Source organism: Sinohyriopsis cumingii, chromosome 9 (assembly GCF_028554795.1).
Source record: "Sinohyriopsis cumingii isolate HCF-2022 chromosome 9, ASM2855479v2, whole genome shotgun sequence".
Lineage (NCBI taxonomy): Eukaryota > Metazoa > Mollusca > Bivalvia > Unionida > Unionidae > Sinohyriopsis > Sinohyriopsis cumingii.
Genome location: NC_142969.1, coordinates 123,699,940 through 123,720,644, shown reverse-complemented (window position 1 = coordinate 123,720,644; position 20,705 = coordinate 123,699,940). Strand labels below are relative to the sequence as shown.

General features: G+C 33.7%; 1 protein-coding gene across 1 annotated transcript; it reads right to left on the bottom strand.

The window, feature by feature from the left end:
• Window positions 1-4,875: 4,875 nt before the first annotated feature.
• On the bottom strand, window positions 4,876-8,652 carry LOC149792833 (uncharacterized). Its single transcript, XM_089971298.1, has one exon. It carries the CDS (start codon window positions 8,531-8,533, stop codon window positions 7,730-7,732), a length of 804 nt encoding a protein of 267 aa, XP_089827424.1. The 5' UTR covers window positions 8,534-8,652; the 3' UTR covers window positions 4,876-7,729.
• Between the last annotated feature and the right edge of the window lie 12,053 nt (window positions 8,653-20,705).

The window sequence follows — 20,705 nt, the reverse complement described above, 5'->3', positions numbered from 1 at the left end:
TCATCACTATTGTCCTGCATGAGTAGCTTGAAGATAAAACCGCAGCGTGCTTTAATGTTCTCTTTGAGCCTTTTTCCTTCTCATGTTCGTATTCCTGGAAACATGTTGTCACTAAATATTGCAGAATTACACCGTTTGAACTGTAAACGACCCAAATGGACGGAGTCTGACAGTCTTTCTACTTCCGATATTGGATACGGAGTGTTATAAGCATCTTGGAAGAAAGCAGCAGCCAATGCATCTCCATCTGTTGTTGCATGTCTAATGAGAATCTCTTGCAGCATAAATGTTTTTCCCATTTCTCTTGCCATTTCATACTCTGAATGTGGTGCAAATGGTGACATATTTGCTCTGCAGTCAATATGTCCTCCTGAATATTGCACATCAAAACCGTTCCCCTTCAGCCATGTTTCAGTCCAACACAGCTTGTTTTCTACTGTAGTCCACACAATGTATTGCTTTTCTGTAACATTTTCGTTGGTAATTCCAACAGCTTGCGATGAACTTTGACCAGGTTTCTCTTCGTGTCCATAGCTAATGGCATATATCTTGCATCACAATCAACATTTATTTGCTCAGAATGCTGGACACCACACGTGACATTAACGTGTCTGACTAGTTTCAGCTTGTCTGTCCTATCCATTTCATTGAGCTCCACAGTTGCTTTGCCTACTACGTTGGAGGCCCTTTGCATAGATGTTCTGCTAGGTGGCGGAATGTCAGTGGCAAGTATCTAGCCTTGGTGTTGCCTATTGGTGTATCTTGTATTCCAGCTTGAAACATATTTACAGAAGCAGGATTTGGCCCAGGTTTATTTGTTTTTATCTATTCGTACAACTTGTACTCTGCTGATTTAAAGCTGCAATTTTACACATAATAGCATGCGTCCAAGTAAGTCCCTATTTTCTTTAATTAGCAAGTTGGAACTCTGGTCTGCCACATGTTGACTTGATTACCATGGCGATGAATGATATCATTCCACATCTCAACATTTATTCATACAGATCACACGTGTCCCATTATGTTTATCCAATTATGTCTCTTTCAGGTCCAGTTTTGCTTTTATGCAGACCCAGGTGTGCCATTAGTCTAGTGCCTAAATTGACTGGACACCCCCCCCCCCCATTTGTCAGCTTTGTCACTGCTATCAGAGAAAACACGTCTGCATCCATTCTTTTGGTCACTGAAACAGATGCAGCACTGGAACTTGATAGAGTATCATCAGTCTGATATCTGACTCCTTTCTTACGTGGAATATTTCCAGGTTTAAAAATGTTGTCTTCCTCTTCTTGTACCCTGTCATGGTTTCAGTTGCAATAACTGCATGTAAAGTATAAGAAGTATCCTTTCTCTTACCTATATAACTAGGAAAAGGCATGCTAGCATGGTTACAGAGAACGACACAAACTATTCAATACTATTGGAAGCCTAACATCTGAGGACTCCTCCCATTCGTGGGTAGAAATTATGTTGTGTACTTGGCCAGTGCCACTAGCTAGTGTATTTAGATGCTTGTTGTTGTTGTAGGGTTTAACGCCATTTTTCAGCACACGATAGGTTATACATGGCGGTCAATATTAATGGTGGACGAAAACCCTGGGATATCCCAGAATAGAACCACAGAACCTCGAGAAGCTACTGACAAGCGTTCTCACATACCCACATTGGCCGAATCCGAGACTCGGACCTACGCAGACGGGGGTGAGATGGCAGTGATCAGTAACGGAGAGCGCTTTAGATCACTGGGCCACTCGGGGCCCCGTATTTAGATGCTACCAGATTTCATGTGGTACCTTTGATTGACAGGATCAGGTTTAATTGTTTCACACCTGATAAGGAAAACCAGTGATGTTCAGGTTTTAAATTTTCATTAAAAATTAAGTTAAACTGGAATTTTCATATAAAAATATGTATCATTTTTAAAAATTGAATTTTCTAGGAAAGTTGAACAGTCAAGTTTAATTTCTAGTATTTTCCAGATTGGTGATGGGACTAAAAACTAATCAGTTTATTTGAAGTGTTTATCTTGATTTGGAAAATCACAATTAAACTTTAAGTTTGTGCATTTTTGACATTCGGCCATTTGGAATTGGCTTGTGCTGGTGTTAAACTGGTGTCAGCTAACACTCTGTAACTGTCCTATTCATTGATGAAATTCCTAAAAACTTTGCAGCAGTATTTAAGAGACATTGATTTGATCATTAATGGAACATTTTTTCCTGTCTTAATTTGGTGGTGATAGAAGAGTTATGTTTATGCATTTGTGGTAGGGATTTAAAGGTAATTGTTTATTCTTGAGAATATGAGCTCAGGGTGTGGTTGTCCATGTGTATTTTGGCAACAGTGCACAGTAAGTAATAAGGCCTTGGTGATGAGCTGGAAGTGAAATCTGTGTTCTGTTTACATGCTGCTCTGTTTACAGTCCAGCATCTCAAAGAAATGCAGATCAGCCTTAGACAAGAACTTCACCATGAAGTCCATGACGGTATTTTAGATCAACATATGATTTGTATTGATTGTCACACAGTGGAAAGGCCAGTATTGAAAAACAAATGTAGAGAACATTAGTAAAATTAATTGTGTTCTATGTCCATTTAAGAAACAATGATCACTATCTTGATCATTCAGACGTTTCGCATCATGAAATACGTGCAGTTTAAAATAATTGGCTAAATGGGCAAAATTCATGTGGATTCGAACCAGAATACAAATGATGACAAATTGTTTATATTCAATGTTCACTTTATCTAGTCTACAATACATCTAATTGTCATAGCCCACGTCATCTGTCATAGACCACATGTCATCTAATTGTCATAGTCCACAAATTCTGCAGTGAGCTCAATCAGTGGGCTGCATAACATCAATTTTTCATTCCAAATTTGTAAAAAGGTGTTGATTTGTTGTTTCCCTGTTCGAACATGTTTTGAAGTTTAAAAAGACTCACCAACTCAAAGAAATTTTATCCACATGTCAAACAATAAAAATATGCTTTATTGTACATCTGGCAAGTACAGACTGGACTGCTAACTAACTTCTCTATCAATATAATGAATCTGCGAGGCAAACTTTAAAGTTAAATAAATCAGTCTGTTTTCTCGGAAATGGGTCATGTACAGTTGCTATAGATAGAAAGTAGGAAAGTACATGTAGGTCTATAATGGGCAAAGTAACACTTGCGCTATGCATACTCAGGAGTCTTTCTTTTCAGAATATCCTTAAAGAGATGATAATGAAAATGATGAATGCAACGTCTCATCATTTTGTCTGCATTTTACTTTTTAATGTACTGGAAAAGCCTAATCCCTCTACAGGTGAGCAGCCACAGTGTATGGTAATGAAAGGCATTATAAATGAATGAAACTTATTCTAAGTTAAATGGTTCATTGAAACATCTTACAGACTGTTTACATTATCAAAATATCTCCACCACAGGCAAAACTTACAATAACTTAAATTGAAAAAATTCATTCACTTTTATTTAAAGACATTAATTTTTAAATTGAAATTCCTGTCCAAATTTTCCTGATGAATGCATTTTTCTCTGTCAGATGTTATTGTTAGTTGGTAACAGGTTAACTAGGAAAAATTATGTGAAAATGCTACCATTTTATTTACAAACATTACCAAGATATTTTATTCACTCTTATTTAATCTTGAATCCAACTTTAAAATGCCATTTTTAAGTTCAATAGCAGGTCTGTGTGACCTTTCAAGGAAACTTCTGATCTGTAGTATAAATCCATTATGAAGACTGGAGACAGGTTTTCGTTCATGGACTGTGTTCAATATTTATTCTTTAGCTAAGTCATATATATCTGGCAAAAGTGGCTGGGATAATCAATTCTTTGTAAATGAAGCATAAGGCTAGAATAGCTTAGAATATCTGTATTACCAGAACTGCTTCCATAATGTAAAAAAGAGGACCAATTATTACACCATACATAAGTATTTTAAAAAAAGTACTATGATAAAGTTTTAAAAGTGGCAGTAAGTTGTATAATTTTCACTCATAATCAAAACAATTGTTATTACTTTTTTGTTTACTGTATGAAAAAAAGAAACTAGCTAGCTAGCTAGATAGATATTAGTTGTTATTTTCATGGCATGATACATACATTAATAGTCAAAATTTATTGTAACTCACATTTTATAATCCTTATATTTTTAACTGAACCATCTCCTTCAAAAAGTTATAATAATGAAATAACAAATGATTTGAATGGGAAAACTAAATTTGATATATTAACTGTGATTTGAATGATTATGAAGAGTGATTGTCTCTACAATTTCACAAAAGGTAATCATGTTTAAAATATATAAATAAATGGGAAAATTGATTCAGACTGTTGTCATAGAAACTATATTGAGGACATTTACTGATCACTATGGCATTAAACTGCTGGTTTTTAAGCATTTGATTACAATTATCATGAAATATTCAAGATGGCACCAATACCATATGTTTCGCAAAGTTGAACGGCTCAAGAGTTTCTTACATTTAGAGCAAATTCTGGCACACTAAAGTTTCTTGGCAACTGACATTTTAAATTAAAAATGAAATTAAAGATGAGAATATGCAGGCTCGAATGGTATGTGAAAAATATTTATAAACTATGAGGATCACGTACAATTGATACTTGAATTTGCTTCAAAATATCATCAGCATGGGTCGTGATGTTTTAATTCTTCAAATTCCACATTAATCATCATTCCATTTTCTTTTAACCCAGTCAAATAATTTTCCCAATGGACCACACATTTCACACTAGTCACTGAAAAACTGATTTTCTACATGAATTGTACATTACCAATAATTCACTTTTCAACCTGCAATAAAGTGTAAATCCAAATAAATAACACTAACAAGTAATACATATCTAGAAAGACAATTTATTCACTTTTATTTCATAAGTACTTTATGGCAATCATTAATAAAGAAAGTTAGCAACACATGGAACAAGTACAGTGGCTATGTAAAACTGGGACCATTCCAAAAACCAGAAAAAGAACCACTTTAAACATCAAATAAAAACAATAATATGGTGACTATAGTTCAATTATCTAGGTAAATCAGAATCCAGCCAAAGAAATGTACATGACATCATTGAAAACTATGGAGGTAATTTTTACTATGTTTCAAAATAGCTGAAAGAGAAAGACAATGTACATGACTACACAATACTTAATAAACAAAGCATTATTCTGAACAAAATATTTTACCATGACATCGGTTGAATTTGGCAAATTTACACCATCTGGATGAAGAAGTAACAGCTTGAGCATACTGGTATATATCTTGAAAAAATAGTTGTCAGAGATGTTTCATTTCAAATCTCGCAGTAGTTGAAATTTAATACTGAACTAAATGGTTGTTGTTGTTGTTGTGGGGTTTAACGCCATTTTTCAGCACATGATAGGCTATATATGGTGGCCAGTATTAATGGTGGAGGAAGAACAGTTGACTTTGGAGTTGACAAATTCCATGGAAACAATAACCATATTTATAAAATGTTGGAAATGAAACAAATTCAGCAAATAAAAAAATGAGACATAGAATGTCCTGAACTAATGTCAACTGCACCAAACAACTCCTTATATATGTAAAGTTTCCGATTTACTTCCCATCTGCATGGTTTGTAATCTACATGCATATGTGGTTACATTGTAAAATTTCCAGCTGATGGTAATGCATCTACTTACCTTGAATTTCATTTCTGTTCCAGTAGGTGACTTCAAGTGTTTAGTTGTTGTTGTTGTTGTGGTTGTTGGGTTTAACGCCATTTTTCAGCACATGATAGTCTTTACATGGCGGCCAGTATTAATGGTGGAGGAAGAACCCGGGAAAACCCTGGAAAGAACCACTGACCCTCTAGAAGCTACTGGCATGCTTCCTCACATACCCACATTGGCTGAATCCGAGACTGAAACCCAAGCAGAAGTGAGATGGCAATGATCCGTAACGGAGAGCGCTTTAGACCACTCGGCCACCCACCCAAGTGTGTAGTTAAATTTAAATAGGCAACTACATATTTCACAGTTTTAATGGTAACTATCATGGTCTATAATTATCAAACTACAGTTCTTGCCAAACAGTCACTAAAATTTAAATGGTTTGTTCCCAGTTCTCACATTATGTTCTTTGTCAACTACAAAAGTATTTTCAGTAACCAGTGTTCTGCTCAAACTTCTGAGAGCAAGGCAATCAGGCTCTCTCTAATTTCAGATCAGGCCCATCCTGTAATCTAAGATAGATGCCTGTCAGGCATGTCGAAATAAAATAGTTTAATTTGCCAAAGAAAACTTTGATCAAACTGATGAAATGTGGAAATTTTCAAGATGTTGACATACCTGTCAAAACAAAGCAAAATCTGACTAAAATCTGTATCAGCACTGTCCTACATGAAAGGCAGATATGACTTTAATCAAATTGTAGCAAGACGTGTCAAGTTAAGCATACAATTTTGCATTCCCAAAACAACTGACACAGTCATGTTTTGAGAAAAAACAATTTTCAGTAATTTTTTGCAGCAGAAAAAAAACACCACTTTCAGCATATGCCCGTTACATGTAGCGCATTTAGCTGGTAAACAGATATGATTGGAGCTGATGGGAAGCTATCAGTTGGACAGTTTAAACAGTGGCAATTAAAGGCAAAATGGTCAGGTATAATCCTCTTTTTCACTTATTATTTAATTGGCTGACAACAGGAAGAGAGATAAATTTGAAGACTGCAGTGGGTGAGCTCATTGTGACAATTTTCATAGGTATGATCAGGATGTGGAAAAACTCAACCCAGGTAAATGCAGATTCAGCTAATGTGGGTATGTGAGAAAGCTTGCCAGCAGCTTCTCATGGATCGGTGGTTCTTTCCGGGGGTTTTCCGGGTCCTTCCTCCACCATTTTTTGCCTATCATGTGCTGAAAAATGGCGTTAAACCCAACAACAATTTAGGTAAATAAAAGAGATGCTAGATTTGTGTATGAGAATACTAGTTATTACATATCATTCCTATGAATAAGAATGTTTAAGCCATATTTAATATAGATCTTTGAATCGTTTGTGAACGTCAACATTTGTCTGTAGTTGGATTTTACTGCATATATAAAATGCAAATCATGATCATTTTATCTGTTAGAACAGTGTTCAAGTGTGATTCATTTTGAAGCTGATTTAGGCAGCAATTAGCTATCAGCAAAGCCCAACAAAATAGGTTACAGTACCTTGCGAAGCCTGAAAGCAAAAAAAAGGGGTGGGTGGGGTTAATTTTGTGAAAATACTGCAAAGCAATCAACATATGTCAACTTGATTCTGACCATGATTCACTCTAACAATCCAGCATAGATGTTTGAACACCAGTACCATCAAGTCTATAGTGAGGTCAAGTATGAACACTATTGAATTTATATTTAAACTGTAGCAGCTGCAATGTTGTGTGACAAATAGTATTAAAAATGGGGAAAGTTTTGGGCCTATGGAAACTGAAGTCCAGGCTTGTGGGAATTTCAGTCAAGGCTTGTAATTTTTTTTAAGACTCCAGGCAGGGCCTGTGTCTAAAAATATTTGTATTTGAGCATTGATGTAGATAATATTTGATTTGTAAACACGCAGTGTGTGTATCAAGATTTTCTCATGTTTGAGTTAGCTCCAAATAATTTTCAGATGTCCTGAATAGTTTGTATATTCATGATTTCTTTTTTAATGGAGCTTCTAATAAACTATTGAAATTTCACGTTTGCATGGTTTTGTTAACAATGTGTATTTTCAAGTGCTTTGATAAACAGATGCTCTGGCTAAACAATTTTCCACATATTCCACATATAAATTCCTCCTCACCAGTATGTACATTCATGTGATTCTGCAATATACAATCCATGTCAAATGATTCACCACATACTTCACATTTGCATGGTTTATCCCCAGTGTGTTTCTTCAAATGCTTTGTCAAATTAGCATTCTGTGTATACGATTTGCCACATATTTCACACTCATATGGTTTATCACCAGTATGTGTCTTAGCGTGTCGGGTTAAATAGGACTTCACGCCAAACGATTTTCCACAGATTTCACACTTGAATGGTTTGTCACCATTATGCATCCGCATGTGATTTTTCAATCTCGAGTTGACGCTAAACGTTTTACCACACACTTCACATTTGCATGGTTCGTTATCAGTGTGTGTCCAAGTGTGTCTCTTCAAGGAGTTCTTCATGCTAAACGATTTACCACAGATTTCGCACTCGAATGGTTTGTCACCAGTATGTATTTTCATATGACTTTTGATCCCAGATTTGTCTGTAAACCGTTTACCACATACGTTACAATCGTATGGTTTGTCACCAGTGTGTGTTTTCATGTGACTTTTGATTCCAGATTTATCTGTAAACCGTTTACCACATATGTTACAACCGTATGGTTTGTCACCTGTGTGCATCCTCATGTGTGCAGCTAGCCTGGCAGCGTTGCCAAATAATTTCCCACATAGTTCACATCTGAAGGGATTGTCATTAATGCGAATCATCTGGTTTTCCATTTTAGAGCTTGCGAAAAATCTTATACAATTCACATCGGTACGTATATTTCAAAAAATATCGCAGTGTGAAAAGTGATGATCAGCGGTCTTCATTTTGTACTACACACGTACGGACACGCCCTCTGGCACACATAACCAAATGCGCTAAAATAATATTGACGGATATCCGTCAGTGAATGCAGTATAAAAATTATACCAAACTATGTAGCGGGAGCAAACGCTTATTCCGGAAATAGTTAGCGTGAATTGAATATTTAAGAACTATAGGAGTCTCAATTTATTCAAATTGAACAAAGTCACCATACAAACATAATACAAGCTACTAAAGATTTATAGATGAGCAAATATTGACCTTACGCGAGATAAATAGATCGCTCCGAATACCAAACAACGTGACATGACGACCTATTAACTTCCAACAAACAGTAAATATTTGGCAAATAAACTTGTTTCAGTTTAAGTGATATTTAAAAAAAATTTTTGGCATTATTCCTGAAAATGTAAATTTGTGTAAGTGGCACACATTTTACTGCAGCATTTAATATGTATTTTAGCAGTTCAATTTCGTGTAGTAATTATCTACGTTGTAAACGATACAAATCAAGTTTCAACATACATTCACCAAAGTCAAAAATGGAAGGCAGTTTTCTAAACAGTTTCCGAAGTTTCGTACTGTTATCATTTTGCGGGCTGTTAGAATTTAGTCGAATACAAATAAACTGGTAGTAAAAACAATTAAAAAATATTGTAAATGTTTTAAAAAGGTTTTAAATCACACCAGATTGTTGTTGTAGGGTTTAACGCCATTTTCAGCACACGATAGGCTATACAAGGCGGCCAGTATTAATGGTGGAGGAAGAACCCGGGAAAACCCCAGAAAGAACCACCGACCCACGAGAAGCTACTGACAAGCTTTCTCACATACCCACACTGGCTGAATCCGAGACTCGAACCCACGCAGCAGAGGTGAGATGGCAGTGATCCGTAATGGAGAGCGCGTTAGACCACCCGGCCACTCGGGGCCCCAAATCACACCAGAATTGAAATAATTAATCCAAGACATTTCATTGCTTGTTTCTCAGATTCGTAGAAATTATATGTCTTTTTAATCTGAACGCAAACTAGTGAATTATTACAAGAAATATAACTGCCATTGCTAAATAATTTTAAACTTATTTTAACTGACCATTGGTCAATAGCATAGTAAAGTACTACACGTTTATCTATATATCCTTGCGCCGAGGTAATATTGTTTACACAAGTGGTTTTCAAGATGGGTTTGATATATGGTGTGGCTAAAAAATCACATGCACGTGAAATATGTATGTAATAGTTTGATCTTTTGTCAGAGTGTAGTATTTATACTGCGAGAAAATAAACAATGGAGAATGTTATAATATTAAGACCGCCCCCCCCCCCCTCCTTTTTGAAATACAATCGTAAATTGACAAATTAACTCTGTGTTACTTTTGTGTAATACAATATCCATACTATGTCAAGTAACATACATGTTTATGAAAAATCCATGAATATAGGTCTCATGTTAGAATATTCATGCATCTGTCACATCCTTTAAAACATATATATATATATATATATATATATATATATATATATATATATATATATATATATATATATATATATTAGTCCTCGCCTGATCTATATCCCATTGTCAACAAACACGTATAAATAAACAGTTCACTATAGCATTCGTTGTCGCCATTAGTATATGGCTTTCCAACTGTTGTTTACATGCTTCATGTACTTAAATTTTGGTCTGGCTGATGCAACAAAGGTAATAATCTTCCTAAGGTAACCAGTGGGATGACCTGGGTATGTAAAAGGTAAATCGCTCCAAAATATGATCATGTATTAAGTATACGTTCTTTTTATTTTAACTGACTTTTGTTTATTCTGCTTTTTAAGTAACGGAAATAAAATATAAAACAAAATCGTAGTCGTTAATGTTTAGAGGAATGCTGATGTACATAATAACTGTAAAGCTCTGCCATGTTAATGAGATGGCATTTTGATTAGTGTTAAATGTTGATGTAAGCAGGAATCCACATGTTTAATATATCGGAAAATAAACATCTGAAACAATTGTTTTTCATTTTGTTAGTATGAGTTACAATTTTGTTTCTCTACCTCTCCTTTAGGTGAAGGACAGAAAATAGTTACGCTGTGTCTCAAAGACTGCGACGATGCTGCATTACTTTTGAGACAAACACACGTTGAATTGTAAATTTTGAATTTAAAATGAGGTAATATAGGGTTCCATCCCAGTTAGAGAAGAAAAAACTCAACAAAACGAAAGTTAAGGGATTTCAACTCAGATTCTAGACACGATCATGTTTACAAATAGTTTTAATTTCTATTTTTCTTCAAGTCAAGGACATGCTATTGAACATACATTTGTGCAAACATATCACGTGGTAATAGCCACCAATTGTGCCCATGCTCAGCACCGTGAGTGATTCTGCTTACTATCACAAGCCCTTATTCTTCCATGTTTCGTCTAGGCATTGCGAATGGAATAGATCCAACTCTTCTATTTAAACGATCTGAATACGGTCTCTAAGAATTACAATTGACTCGATGTCAATATATATCGATCGAAAAAATGAGGAACTATTGCAAACCTTATAAATATTTATCATAATTCACTATTGCGACAATCAGCTGCTCGATGGAAAACGGCAGACGTAAGAGACGCCACGAGGTCTGTGTAATGTACGTTCGCTGATTCATCTATCGCTCCACTTGACTGACTAGTGGCGATAGGTCAATTAGCGGCAGCAGAAAATTCAGAATCTCGAAATCAAGATATTGATATACATTTTTGCCGCCAGATAAATTTTAATTTCAGACTATTTTGATATATAAATCTAAAAAATCTTGATATTTGATCATTTTATGTATTTTCGTCATGGGCAAACATGTGAACAAAACGAAGTTTGAGGCTACAGCTAATATTGTTTAGTAACATAAATGTATTTAGGATTCACATATTCATTTGCTTCATCAGAAACAAGACAGTATCTATATCTCAAACTGACGTAAACATGTTTGCCATTAATAATTTCTTTTAAAATGCATATCCCACAATTATAGACAAATAATATTTATACTATGTTGTTTATAAAATAAATGCCAATACTCAGATAAATCTATTAGCTATACATGAGGTGTAAGCAGATTATTCGTTCTCCAACACACATGATCACTTGCAGACGGTTCGAAATATATTTCTTCTAGGTCAATAATTTGAGTGGGAAGAATTATTGTACGATGGGAGGTAACTCAAATTATTATGTTAATTGAATTCAGTGCAGAAGAACTCTTATGTACATTGTAAAAAGCAGTCATTGTGTTGGAGATAACCGTGTGTCGAAGAATTAAGATCAGGCAGAATATATATATATATATATATATATATATATATATATATATATATATATATATATATATATATATATATAATCAATGCTATGTTCGTAGCATTCCACTTCCTTTATTTAAACAAATTTTCATGTTTAAACTGTAAGCATATCCTTAATTTTTTTAGTAAGAATAATTGAAGTTACAAAAGTGAAGAAAAAAAAAACAATTTTGCAAAGGATTGGGAAAAACTATAATAGCAGAAAAACTGTGTATTTTAGCAGGAGGGTTGGGAAGAATTCACTACCTCTTTGTCAGTACGAATTTTCCTATAGTCAATCTTTACTCTGTTAGAAACGAAAATATGTGCATTTAAATGGGTACAAATAAAATATATGTATAATATTAAATGCGTATGAATAAAATATATGTGCAATATTAAATGCGTATAAATAGAATAGATGTATAGTATTAAATGCGTATAGATGAAATAGATGCATAATATTAAATGAGTATAAATAAAATATATGTGTAATATTAAATGCGTATAAATAAAATAGATGTATAGTATTAAATGCGTATAGATGAAATAGATGCATAATATTAAATGAGTATAAATAAAATATATGTATAATATTAAATGCGTATAAATGAAATAGCTGTATAGTATTAAATTCGTATAAATAAAATAGATGTATAGTATTAAATGAGTGTCAATAAAATAGATGTATATAAATGCGTATAAATAAAATAGATGTATAGTATTAAATGCGTATAAATAAAACAGATGCATAGTATTAAATGCTTATCAATAAAATAGGTGTATAATATTAAATTCGTATACATAAAATAGATGTATAGTATTAAATTCGTATAAATAAAATCGTTGTATAGTATTAAATGCGTACACATAAAATAGATGTATAGTATTAAATGCGCATAAGTAAAATATATGTATAGTATTAAATTCGTATGAATAAATAGATGTATATAAATGCGCATAAATAAAATAGATGTATAGTATTAAATTCAGATAAATAAAATAGATGTATAATATTAAATGCGCATAAATAAAATAGATGTATAGTATTAAATGCGTATAAATAAAATAGATGTATGGTATTAAATGCGTGTACATAAAATAGATGTATAATATTAAATGCGTATAAATAAAATAGATGCATAGTATTAAATATATAAATAAAATATATGTATAATATTAAATGCGTATAAATAAATAGATGTATAATATTAAATGCGTATAAATAAATTGATGTATAATATTAAATTCGTATACATAAAATAGATGTAAAGTATTAAATTCGTATAAATAAAATAGCTGTATAGTATTAAATGCGTATACATAAAATAGATGTATGGTATTAAATACGTATAAATAAAATATATGTGTAGTATTAAATTCGTATAAATAAATAAATATATGTATATAAATGCGTATAAATAAAATAGATGTATAGTATTAAATGCGTATACATAAAATAGATGTATAGTATTAAATTCGTATAAATAAAATAGATGTATAATATTAAATACGTATAAATAAAATAGATGTATAGTATTAAATGCGTATAAATAAAATAGATGTATGGTATTAAATGCGTGTACATAAAATAGATGTATAATATTAAATGCGTATAAATAAAATATATGTATAGTATTAAATGCGTATACATAAAATAGATGTATAGTATTAAATATATAAATAAAATATATGTATTATATTAAATGCGTATAAATAAATAGATGTATAGTATTAAATGCGTATAAATAAAAAGATGTATGGTATTAAATGCGTATAAATAAAATGGATGTATAGTATTGAATGCGTATAAATAAAATAGATGTATAGTATTAAATGCGGATAAATAAAATATATGTGTAGTGTGTATGATGCACTTGGCAAGTCTCTATTTCTGGTTTAAAAAATGTGTACATCTCTATGTATGTATGTATGTATGTATGCATGTACGTACGTATGTACGTATGCACGTATGCAACCAATTGACAACTAACGGAGAAAAAGTCTGTTTTTAGATATTTCGACGCTCACCGAATTGAAGTTATTTCAAAATATACGGGTGGGTAATATCTTTATTTGAAAACAAGTTGGAAGTTCTGCAATCGAGAAGAAAGAAATATAGAATCTATGTTTGGTTTTGGACCGAGACAAGGAAATCCCAGTCAAGGGGTTGCATCATTTGTCTCATCACAAGGCTTGCCGAGGGGGAGACATATAACTTAACCCCGCGACTGGGATTTCCGTGTTCCGTTCCAAAACCCAACGTAGATTCTTTTTCTCACCCAATCATTTCGTTTAAAGTAGAACTTCTCACATGTGCAATATATTTAACGCGCAAATGTTTATATGCGGTACATTAATACACATATGTTAATGAGGGCTGTGGCGTGACCGTATCATCCGAAGTACACAGTTGTTATGCGTGAGCCCCAAAAATAGCAACATAAAACTTTGCATAGTATTGAGGTATTATCACATTTAATATATGGATGTTATATGAAATTAAAAATAAATAGCTAAAATTTATTACAGGAAAACATTTCATTTTGATCAGTTCCAATTTAGAAAATTAAATTGTAAATAATGGAACGATACTGTGCCACACCTCTGCTGTAGTGTATAGGCTATTATTATAACGAAAAGTTACATGTAACATGAGTGTCTTTGCTTGGGTTATTCACGGGTAATTAGTGATCTGTATCACTATCGTATATAACTGTCATTTCCTTGGAGGAGGTGAAACTGTTTGTGACGTACTTGTGTTGTTCTTAACATTGATTGTAAAATTACCCCAATGCATGAAAGACCCTCCAAATACAGACCCTAACGGATAACGATGTGCGAAACTTTCAAGTTCACGGATTCTTTGAAAGCTTTTTTTTCAGTCTTGGAAATATGGCAAGTGCTACAGTGAAATTTGCTCATGGATTAATGTGTTGACTGATAAGTGATTCCTTCCGTCTGGTAAGTGTATTATTTGTCATTAAATATTGTAGGTATATATTTGATTCAACTGGTGCATAATGGATATGTTTAACAAAATTAGAATAAAGCATGTTTGACATAACACATTTCTGGTTGTTTCAAAGTTTTCCGTAGTTGTTAAGAGAGTTGGTAGGCTATGAAGTGCACAGGTCTATAGTTTGTGGGCATGGATCAGTGTTTCCTGTCATAGATCATTTCACACTGCATTGATAATTTTATTATATCTGTTTTAGTACAGTCTATTTTCAGGTCATCGTCATTGGATGTAGCGACAGTATATATCTTGTTTCACACGAAGTATGTAATACTAGTTAGGTAGCTTTAAGCACATTTAATGGCGCTGACCTGAAAATGTACTGACCTAGGCCTGCACATATGATAAAATTGACCACGCTGTGTAAAACGAACTAGCTTAATACAAAAAAGCTTGGCATCGTTTGCGTGTAAGTCATTGTCTCATTCAACATGTTTTTGGATTGACCTTAAGTTACTATGTTTTGTTATATGTTTGTTTTTGTTGTTGTTTGAATTTAGAACAACTACGTCAGGCACAGCAGAAGACAACAAGTTTTTTTATTTTAAAATGTAGTCCTGAGTGCGTGGACACCTTGACAGAGACGACTGGTCTGAGATGAATATACTGAGATAAGAAAAGTAAGGTTGGCAAAACATCTAGATTTTTATGTCGCATGCGTGAGAAAAAGAATTATTGCCACATTATAAAATTCAAACGGGTTAAACATCCAGATCATCTTACTGAATTAAAGCTCCGCCCTCCCTGTTCGAATAAACCAGTAACAACCCATGACGTTCAAATATATTAGTCAGTTTGCATTTGCAGGCTACATTCTATAAACGACCTATTACACATTCCATCTTGACCTAGTAGAACAATCTTAAATATGATATTACTGAACGCATGTCTTATGGTGGTTCGAAAAAGTGTTCAGATCCAATTATTGAGTCTACTTAAATGTAAAATGTCTTGCTTGAGTCACGAAGACTTAAAGATTATATATACGTTAAAAGCTGATATTCGTCAACTTGTTGTCACTTCTTTTGTTCCCGTAGCAGCATAGGAACCACCGTGTATGTCTTCATGTTTTGCCCTATGCATAGTCCGCAACGATCTAAGGTGCCGTGAAATGTTCTTCCAGTACTGGACCCAACTGTTGGTTTCGACTTACTTCATCGGAAAAATGGCGATGCGAATGAGACATATATGTTGTTCATAAAGAAAAACATATTGATCTCTCTCAGTCTATCTGGCCATGTGGTCTAACACTATAGTCTTTACCGATCACTGCAGTCTCATATTTGTCCGCGTGGCTTTAATTCTCGAGATTGGAAAATAAGTGTATGTGAGAAAGCTGCCAATAGCTTACCGTGGGTAGATGGTTCTTACTGGGGTTTTACCAGGTTCTTACTCCATCATTTATACTGGCCGCCATATATATAGCCTTTCTTGCGCTGAGAAATGGCATTAAACTACAGACAACGGAAGGAGCAGCAACAACAACAATATAAAGTCTGGTAGACTATTCTTGCCTTGCAATATGATGAGTTAATTTTATCATATAGGGAGAGGAGTAATTAAGTCGTCAGAACACGCGCCAGATCACATTGCATCATATTGTCACAACCAGTTAATAGTATTAAATATTAATATGTTGTACAGACTGGCCCAGGTGACTAAAACTTCTACGACGGACTTTATAGATCCGTTGAATAAGAACGAAAAGAACGAGGGTTGTTGAAAGGGATATAACTCAACACATTGTTGATTGACTCTACACGAGTAACCTCCCTTTACACCCTTGGTTCTGAATATATTTGGGTATCTTAGTAACAACGAAGAACAGCATGAATTTAAACTGGTCACAGTGACATTTGTGCAAGAAGGGGGCACCGTCAGTGACAATCTGTATTTTATTTTCTGAGACGAATAAGTCTATACATTTGCTGTTATATACGTACGGTAGGTACGTAACATTTCAACGTTATCCCTAACATTGCCATATTAGCAAATAGTGACAGACAGTTACAATCACAGCGTAACATTTTAGCAGACAGCACACACTGTTTAAGCATTATTTTCTTTCCTTGTGCATTATTGATTTTACTTAATTGTTTGCGTCTTTACTGAACCAATGCGTCATTAGGCTAAATTGATTATTAAGTTGTAAAATGACGATATATGCATGTTTTGCACCATGTCATATGGACAAAACGTTTGTGCAATTATTGTGACGTCCATTTTTTGTTGTTGTTATTACCCCTTGATATAATTATTGTATCAGCCAGACATTCAGTTCGAGTTTTTTAGATGACTACCAAAGTGAAGCTAATCTTACTTTTTTCATCATTACCACAGCAGGCAGTAGATTCCTATATTTGGTTTTAGTTTCTTAATGGTCCACGCCAGATGGACTATAAACGACTCGTTTGAAGGAAGGACCTTGATGAGTAAAAATATCTTGTTTATTATTTGATTTGTGTTATCAATGGAAATGAGGACGATGCACGCTATATGCTGACTCTCCTGTTCTACTTTTACAGTGAAGCCAAAATGTTTTCATAAATCTAAATTGTGTTATCATTTTTTTACTTGCGACTTTATAATAAAAGAAATATAAGTGATCGATATCTTTTTTTATTATTAGTATGCATTTGATAACTATTGAAGTAATCGAAACATAAATAGTGATAATTTCGTTCCAGGGTTTAAGTGTGTGTGTGTGTGTGTGTGTGCGTGTGTGTGTGTGTGTGTGTTCTGGATATTTAACGTAGCTTTAACAAGTGTTCATTCATTATCGCTACGATGTCTGCAGTGTGACAGTTTATAGTGATGTGTATAGCAGTGGGACATCATTCCGCATACATGTAGCATGTTGTCCCAATGTTATGTATATTTGATTTTATTTATATGTCGTTTAATTGTTTGTAAGTTTTAAATTCTTTTTAATTGTTTAATTTCATTATATGTCAAAATAATATAGTTTCATTTGCTAGGAACTCGATACTTCTTTTCCAGAAAATAGTTTGAACTTGACAGTTCATTATTGTAAACACATAAGGCTGACCTGGTTCCCGACAATAAATCAAAATTAGTAACAGTTACAAGAACAATTTTTAAATATTTTAAAATAAATTAAATATTTTTAAATAAAGTTGAGATCGAGGCTGTTTTGGTTGCTTGAACCTTGACTTGTAAGTAGGTTTTAGTGAACTAAGCAACTTTTGTTTCTCAGAGCAAAATGGTTTTTATCAAGGTGATATTGGGGCTACGTGATTTTCTATGTAAGCATGATCACGTGATCCTCTATTTCGCAAATAGGCATTTCCAAAATTAAACATTACTTAGTTTTAATAGTGATGCTCAGAGAGAGATTTCTTAGTCGGGCTACTAAACACTGCGATGTAAAGGTGTTTCTTTTGTTCATTCAAATTATGTTGATTCTAAAAGATTAATTAATTTCCCTGTTTTTGTTTCTTGTGTTTCTGTAAGGAACTGTATACTTCAACGCAGTACAGTATACTGCATACGTCATCGCCATCATCTTGGATTCTTCGTCGGGACTCAAACTTGAATTCATTAGAACATTTAAATATTAGGACTTCTTAAATTTTATTCTTGGATCATTCTTGGATTATTTTTGGATTTGATTCTTCAAGGTTCTTATTTTTTCGTTTTCCAGTATTTTTTCCAGGGAAATAAATATTTTGTTAAATTTTTCAAAGCTTGCTATTTTCAACCTTTCTTGTGTTACTGTCTATTCAAGCCTAAACACGTAATATAAGAATTAGGGACTCGTCCGGGATTTTGAATTTTCGCTTGTATATTTAGAAAACTTGTTTTTTTTTTAAATTTGAATTCCCTATGTTTTTAAATCTTTAGCGAAGTCTTTACGATTTTCCTAAAATGTCATCAACAGTGGAAATCTTCCTATCAAATACTACCCAGGAACAATTAGATCTTTTCAAAGATGATGAATTGATTCAACTTGCCAGTAAATGCGATCTTTTTTAGGTCAAGGCTTCCTTAATAAAACAAGAAATACGTGATATTTTTGTTGAATATTTGGTACAAAAGAATGTTTTGGATAAAAGTGCTTTGGTCTCAACAAGGTTTCCAGAGGCTATTCCTTTGAGAAATATTAAAACTTTGATAAAGTATTTTTTATTCAATTCTTCCTAATCGGGTCAATGGTCAATTTTAGGTCTAAAACTTTCGAGCCTATTATTATGGTTTGGCAGAACTACAATGGATATAACTGGTGAGTTTTGTAATAATGGAGATCTGTCTCTCTTGCTTATTCTTCAAATTTTTCTTCAGATTAGATATTACTGCCTTTACAAAGTTAAGAAGAAAATGAATGAGTTAAATATTAATAGTGTTCCTGGGATCTAAATAAATTACTGGATTAACAGTACATTGAAAGAGATAGCCAGGTCAAACATGCAATTAATTTAGTTGTACCTGTCCCACTCAGTGAAGATTTGAGTGGAGGAATATCATCGGATTCTACTGATATTGGAGTGACAAATCTTCGGAATGCAGAAATTATGGGGGCCCCGAGTGGCCGAGTGGTCTAAAGCGCTCTCCGTTATGGATCACTGCCATCTCACCTCTGTCTGCGCGGGTTCGAGGCTCGGATTCGGCTAATGTGGGTATGTGAGAAAGCTTGTCAGTAGCTTCTCGTGTGTCGGTGGTTCTTTCCGGAGTTTTACCGGTTATTCCTCCACCATTAATACTGGCCGCCATATATGGCCTGTCGTGTGCTGAAAAAAAAAAATTCAGTATTTGCTGGAGAATAATTTTATAGATCCCAGTAAAAGTGACTGAAGTTCACCATGCATTCTTATTCCTAAACCAGATAAAACTTTCTGTATGTGTGCCGATTATAGGAAGTTGAATAGTGTGAAAACAAAATTTAATCTTCTGAAAGGTATTTGGCAAACTCCACTAACGAAAATTGTAAACGAAATCTCAGCATTCTTGACTCTTGATGGACTTTACCAATAAAAGGTAATGCTGTTTGGGATGAAAGGGTCGCCAAGTATATTTCAACGTTTTATAAATATGATTACCTCTGGTCTTGACAATTGTGATGTTTATATCGATGATGTCACCATCTACAACAATCCTAAAAAGAACATTTAGCAACAATTCTGAAATTCATTGATGTAAGTTAGACAATTAATTTATCCAAAACTGAGTTCTGCCATGCTATTGTAACTTTTCTAGGACACATCGTAGGACATGGACAAGTTAAACCAATCGATGCTAAGTTCATGGATATCTCTGAATTTCCTGTGCCTGTAAATAAAAAGCAACCGAGGAGAATTTTAGGTACGGCCAGATACAATCAAACATTTTGTTTCAATTTTTCAATAATTGCTGAAACCATAACAAATTTTTTGTGTTAGAAAAACAGGTTCCTTTGGACTGAAGATTGTCAGGAGGCTTTTGACAAGTTAAAAGCCATACTTAAAAGGGCGCCAGTTCTTACGGATCCATATTTCAGCCAATCATTTAATGGTCTGTTGATGCAAGTGATGTTGGGGTTGGAGCAGTTTTAATACAAGAAGATGACAATGGTATTGATCATCCAGTGTGATATTTTTCTAAGACATTAAATAAGCACCAAAGAAAGTATTGAATAATCAAGAAAGAATGTTTGGATTTAATATTGGCATTACAACATTTTGAAGTTTACCTTAGTTCAGCTCCTTCTTCGATTATTGTGTTTAGTGACCACA

What these genes read in the sequence shown, in the direction of transcription:
- LOC149792833 (XM_089971298.1), bottom strand. Translation starts at nt 8,533, where the DNA reads ATGGAAAACCAGATGATTCGCATTAATGACAATCCCTTCAGATGTGAA.